We start from the raw sequence: 6000 nt of genomic DNA, 5'->3' as shown, positions 1-6000 counted from the left end.
TGATTTTGTACCTTTCGGCGTCGAGACCCTTGGTCCGTGGGGCCCTGGCGCTCTGAGTCTCTTCAAAGATCTATCAAAGAGACTCAGAGATACCGTAGGAGACCGAAGAGCTGGCAGTTTCCTCGCTCAACGCATCAGTCTTGCGATCCAGGGGGGAAATGCTGCCAGCATCTTTGGTACTATGCCGCAGGGTCCATTTTTAGATTTATTATAGTTTTAGTTCATTTAATTTTATTGTACCTAATATACCTTTTTTATAGATAAATATATGCTTAAATAGGTACAAACAAACATCCAAGACTCTAGTACAAACATTCGTATTCTTCATACAAATATTTGCCCGTCACGGGGATCGAATACGTAACCCGTTAGCTTCACTTCTCCAACAACTTAGCTATCATGTCGTCAAAGGTTGTAAATGAACTGAAACAATCACTTTTCTCACCCGCGACCTTATTATAGCCACTTTTTTTTTTTTATTCGACTGGATGGCAAACGAGCAAGTGGGTCTCCTGATGGTAAGAGATCACCACCGCCCATAAACATCTGCAACACCAGGGGTATTTCAGATGCGTTGCCAACCTAGAGGCCTAAGATGGGATACCTCAAGTGCCAGTAATTTATGCAAGAAATGTGTGTTCATGCAGTTGCTCCACCTCCACACTGGACGAACACATTAAAATCACACAAACCCGTCTATCGACACCACCACACTACACTGACGCTTTACGAACTCAACCAGAGCTCTTTTTAGAGCAACACAACCGTTCACCATGCTACCAAATGATAAACTAACATCTATGTCTAATAATTCTTAGGTAAAGAATTATGACTTCTAAAAATTATGCGACTTGATACGCATCCCACCTCTTCTACTCAAATACTGAACTTGTTTTAAGGCCAAGACGGGTTAGCCCGAAACAAGACAAGCTAAACTCGATTTAAGACGTGAGTTATCCGTTACAATATCATTTAATATGAGTGAGTCTCACGGTAGTTTCATGTTCAAAATTATTTTTCACTTCTCATGCTCATAAAGTTGGTATTTATGCTGGATCTAGGCGACAGAAAATTACTTTTTATGCTCTAATGCATAAAGTAAAATCTTCGTCTAAGGCCAAGGTAATCAGGTGTCAACAGCCACCAACGAAAAAGTTTCTATATATTTTTTTAATAATTTTTATTTTATGTAAAAACAAAAATCAATCAAATCAATCAATAAAAGTGAAAATTTATAATAATATATGAAAAATAAAAGGTACCTAGCAAGTGAACAATTAATTGTTTCCACTGTTGCTATTTCATTTCCTCTCAATCGAAGTGGAAGGCAGTGTTAAACTAGAGCATTAAACCCATTTTCCCCTCGACGTGTCTATCCAGCCTCGCCGTACCGGCTCGGGTGGCTATGTGAACGCCTCGGGTAAAATGGCTCGCTTATGCTCTTGTTGTACAATCTACTATTAAGGCAATCAATTAGGAAACCTAACAATTGCCCAGTAATTTAGCTCTCGGAAGTACGTCTTTAACGCTAGCCATTCCTAAGACTAAGTAGCGGGCGTAGCCGAAAAGTTATAATTTAATTTGAGCCAGGATCATTCGTCTTTACAGCTGCTCAGTAACATCGACCAGCGCTGCAGAATTTATAATCATTGGCTAGTTTCCTGAGTAAATGCAGGTGGTAGGACCTTGTGCAAGGTCCGCCTGGATTGGTACCACCATCTAGCTCGCTAATCCTGCCGTGAAGCAGCAGTGCTTGCACTGTGTTGTGTTTCGGCGAGAAGAGTAAGACAGCCGTTGAAATAACTGGCACTTGAGGTATCCCATCTTAGGTCTCTAGGTTGGCAACGCATCTGCAACTCCCCTGGTGTTGCAGGTGTCTATGGGCGGTGGTGATCTCTTACCATCAGGAGACCCACTTGCTCGTTTACCATCCAGTCGCAAAAAAAAAACTACACTATTTCATTGGTCGATGAAAGCTAAAAAGAAGTAGAGAAAGTAGAAATTACACGTAGAGTAATCGAGACAAGGATCGTCCCACTAATATTATAAATGCGAAAGTTTGTATGTATGTTTGTCTGTTTGTTACCACATCACGTCTAAACCGCTGAAGCGATTTAGATGAAATGCAATACACAGATTGTTTGAGTCCTGGGAAAGGACATAGGATAGTTTTTATCCCGGAAAAATTGCATAGTTCCCGCGGGATAGTGATAAATCAATCCTATGCGGATGGAGTCCTTTGGATCCTTTTTATTAGGGTTTCGTAGTGACGTGTCTGTCTGTCTGTCCGTCCGTGGCTTTGCTCAGGGATTATCAATGCTAGAAAGCTGTAATTTTGCACGAATATATATGTAAACTATGCCGACAAAATGGTACATTAAAAAATTAAAATTCCGTAACGGCTACGGAACCCTATTTCGGGCGTGTCCGACACGATCTTGGCCGGTTTTGTACACACGCCTTCATGAACGCATGTGAACATTACCATACCTAATAGAATCGCTCGTCGCTGGATAATATCTACAATAAATTTCACTTATAGCAAGAGGCATCTTAATATTATTTTTTCAAGTTTATTAAACTATACTTTGACACCCTCTTTACATTTAAGAATTCAAATTTGTGAAGTGTTGGTGTCATTTCACTATTTAAATTTATAATTTAACGTGGTACTTACGTGTAAATTTTTATCTTAGAATCAAATTTAAAAAGGTTTCAGTTTCAACAAAGACGCTCTACATAAAATGTCATTTATAATAAAATTCTATGCTTGATTTGAACTATATATATCTTTTTATTTTAAGATGTTGTTTGTTTTATTGGTATATTATTGTTTTAAAAACAGAGACAGCTCCTATTTCATGCAGCTGAGGTTCTTAATCCTATTTTTTTTCTTACAAAATCAAATTTGGTTAAGATACATAGCTTAGACATAGACGAACGAGAAAACGAACGAACAAGGAGTCGACTTAATAGATGAATAGGGAACCAGAATAAGGGGCTGTTTCACCATCCATTGATTAGTGTTAACTGGCGGTTAGGTGTGATGCCTTCTCTATTTGTTTTGTTAGAATAGACGGAGACGGCATCACATTTAACCGTCGGTTAACGCTAATCAATGGATGGTGAAACAGCCCCAAAATGGGCTTAAACTAATTCGAAAAACCTAATTTACCAAAAACACGAGCTTCAAGTGCTGCCGTCAAATGGCAGAATGCTGCACGTCTAAAACCATAGTTTTGAAATAAAAGCGTTTAAATGTTTAAACATTTTCTTAGACCTTGAAATCATGCAGTGCTTACAGACTTTTAAGGTTGAAATTTTAACTGCTAAATTTAATAATTACGACGAACTACGAAGCCGGGCTCTAAAGCAGTTTATGTGAACATTATATCAAGTTTTAATGTACCTAATGGCATTTTATTTGTAAGTTATCTGTGATTAAATGATACTACAAAACGTTACAACTTTAGTCGTAGCATTTTATAATTATCATATGAACCAACTATTATAAATATTTAAGAAATTGTTTAATAAAAAAATATCAAAAACGCAGTAAGTTGACTTACAGAGCTTTGCATTTGACAGCAGTGGAACTAATCATTGACTTCATTAAGAGGGTTCCTTAGGTCAAGCAAGTTCTTTGAGAAAACAGGAGACAGTTTTTTTTTCTCGAAGTCCGAATTGGTCAACTGCGCTTTATGCACTTAACATTGTTTTTTAGTGATGTTTAATTACGTGACATTACAGTACAAAGCCCTCGTAAGTCGCACGTCAGTTTATTATTAGAATTTGATATTTAAATGTCAATAAAGAAATCAAAAGTTCAATTTTGGTGCAGCGTTATTGCATGACTCTTTAGACATATTTTCTAAATGATGTAGATCGCAATATGACAAACAAACACCTATGTACCTATTGTTTTTTGTGATCATTATTTTATAATAACACCACAGATAACATTAATGTTTATTTTTAGATCAAATCCATAGTTATTCCATAGCTGTTCCAAAACGCGCGTTTCAAACTTGCCACGATAAGATTCAATGCCCAAGTGACATTTACTCGTAACTACTTTTCAAACAGAAAATACTTCATTCGGTTCTTGTAAATGGCGTCCACCCACTGTGTGCCCGCCCACACAATACTGAGTGGAGACACTTTTTCGGTGACAATTGGTGTCACCTCAATTACGATTTGGGAACGTGTAAATTATTTTAGGTGTATAATATTTCTTCTATGTTGTGATGCCTGGTACTTTTGGGACCGTAAATAAAATATTTTTCTTTCTTTCAGACACATTGTCATATTTTTAGTTCTACTGACAAAAAAGAAAAAAGAAGCTTGCCCGTTCCACAGGTGACCATAGAGCTGGCTCTTTCCTCGGTCATCGTATTGGCATTACCATATAGCTGGGTACTGACCAACGTTACGAGGTGAAATGTACATTCGCATCGAGCATGTTACGCATTGAGCATGTTCGCTGTGTTCTCCTGCGTAATGTTGCTCGTCAAAACTTGTGCTCCATATTTGCCAGCCACTCTCAGTAAAGATGGCTGACTTGTTACAGCGTACTGACTGAACCGCGTAACAGTCAAAGGATTCGCCAAAAAACCGACAGCCGGGTGGAGCACTCAAAGCGAGCAACGAGCGGTAAGTACTGACTGCACGAATGCTCGCTGTGCAAGATGTTACATTACACCTCGTAACGTTGGTCAGTACCCACCTTAAAACGAGGAAACGCAGCCAGTCTTATGCACCCTGCCCAATAGCAGCGACTTGGATGATATTTGTAAATATAGAGTTTTAGGAAGAGTAAGTTAGTTTTAGTTCTATTTTTCTTTCTTCCTATTGTTAATTATTGTAGGTATTATAGTGTGTTAATAAAAAAATATATTCTTTGCTGACAAATAAAACCGTACCTAATAAGTTCGCCGTTTTAGATCTGTAAGTATTGTCAAGCGTGTTCCACATCACCGGTATCGTTAAGAGTGCCACTGCTCATCGGCGCTGGTCAGCATTAATAATACATTATAATTAGATAAACTAAAATGAAAAACTGAATAACGTAACAGGGTGGAACCTTTTCATGATCAATTTCGCTTTGATTTCCTTGTCAGATATTCGGTAATGTGAATATGACATTAGCATCACAAAGGTTTCACCTGATACGATTCAGTTTCTTTGTATCGGTTTGCTCCCAAGACCTTTTTCCCAGCCTTGACTTGAAAAAATATCCATCAAACGGAATAAAGGCCATTTCAAACGAACCAATTCACTTTTATGGTTGACTCAAACGCTACTTGCATTGAATAATATCATTTTAATACGTACATTTACATTCATGTGTTTCGGCATACTGGCATTAAAACGACATATTCTCAGCTTTATTGCTTATAGGGTTCACTTTAATTATATTTAATGGAGTGTGCTGGCTCTGACATATACATTTAGTTTGAAGAGTGCTTCGTCACTGAATGTAAGATATTGTAAGGACGTGCTATAATAATAAGCCTTAACAAAGTATAATGGGATCTCTAACGTATTACCCTAAGCAGCCGTATGCTCATATCAATGAACTAATAAATGGTTTTCCATCGTATGCTATCGGAAAAGATACAGTTGTAGTAGATACAATAGTTTAATATCAACTGCTCGTCACCTTTTACGAAAAATTGCTTTTTTCGATTCAGAGACGTTTATTATTGAGGAGTCCTGGTGCTTCACCCGTTTTACCATATGCATTAAGAGGAGCATAAATTGCTTAGCAACTGTGACAAAGTAACTAAAATTCAACCAGTGAAATATTTGTTATTGAGTAGTAACTCCGATGGTCAACTGTGGTCTTCGTCATCAGTTCCACTTCACCAAATGATGATTTTCAATAGCAAATACACGAGTTACTACTATTTAGTAGTATATATATATATATTCAATTTACTATAGGTGTCCTACAACATCTGAAGAGTTCCCTCGATTTCCTTAAGATACAATAATCAG

General features: G+C 37.5%; 2 protein-coding genes across 2 annotated transcripts in view; one reads left to right on the top strand and one right to left on the bottom strand.

Moving 5' to 3' along the window:
• Positions 1 to 839, top strand: part of LOC141433639 (uncharacterized) — a 5429-nt gene extending 4590 nt beyond the window's left edge. Inside the window, exon 6 of the mRNA XM_074095743.1 lies at positions 819 to 839. Coding sequence (XP_073951844.1) covers positions 819 to 839 — 21 coding nt within the window. The remainder of the gene's footprint in view (positions 1 to 818) is intronic.
• Positions 1 to 6000, bottom strand: part of LOC141433598 (QRFP-like peptide receptor) — a 248127-nt gene that overhangs the window by 169208 nt on the left and 72919 nt on the right. The gene's annotated exons all lie outside the window — the stretch shown is intronic.

Source organism: Choristoneura fumiferana, chromosome 12, assembly GCF_025370935.1.
Source record: "Choristoneura fumiferana chromosome 12, NRCan_CFum_1, whole genome shotgun sequence".
NCBI classification, from domain to species: Eukaryota; Metazoa; Arthropoda; class Insecta; order Lepidoptera; family Tortricidae; genus Choristoneura; species Choristoneura fumiferana.
The sequence above is the reverse complement of the archived record's forward strand: the minus strand, read 5'-3'. Positions and strand labels throughout refer to the sequence as shown.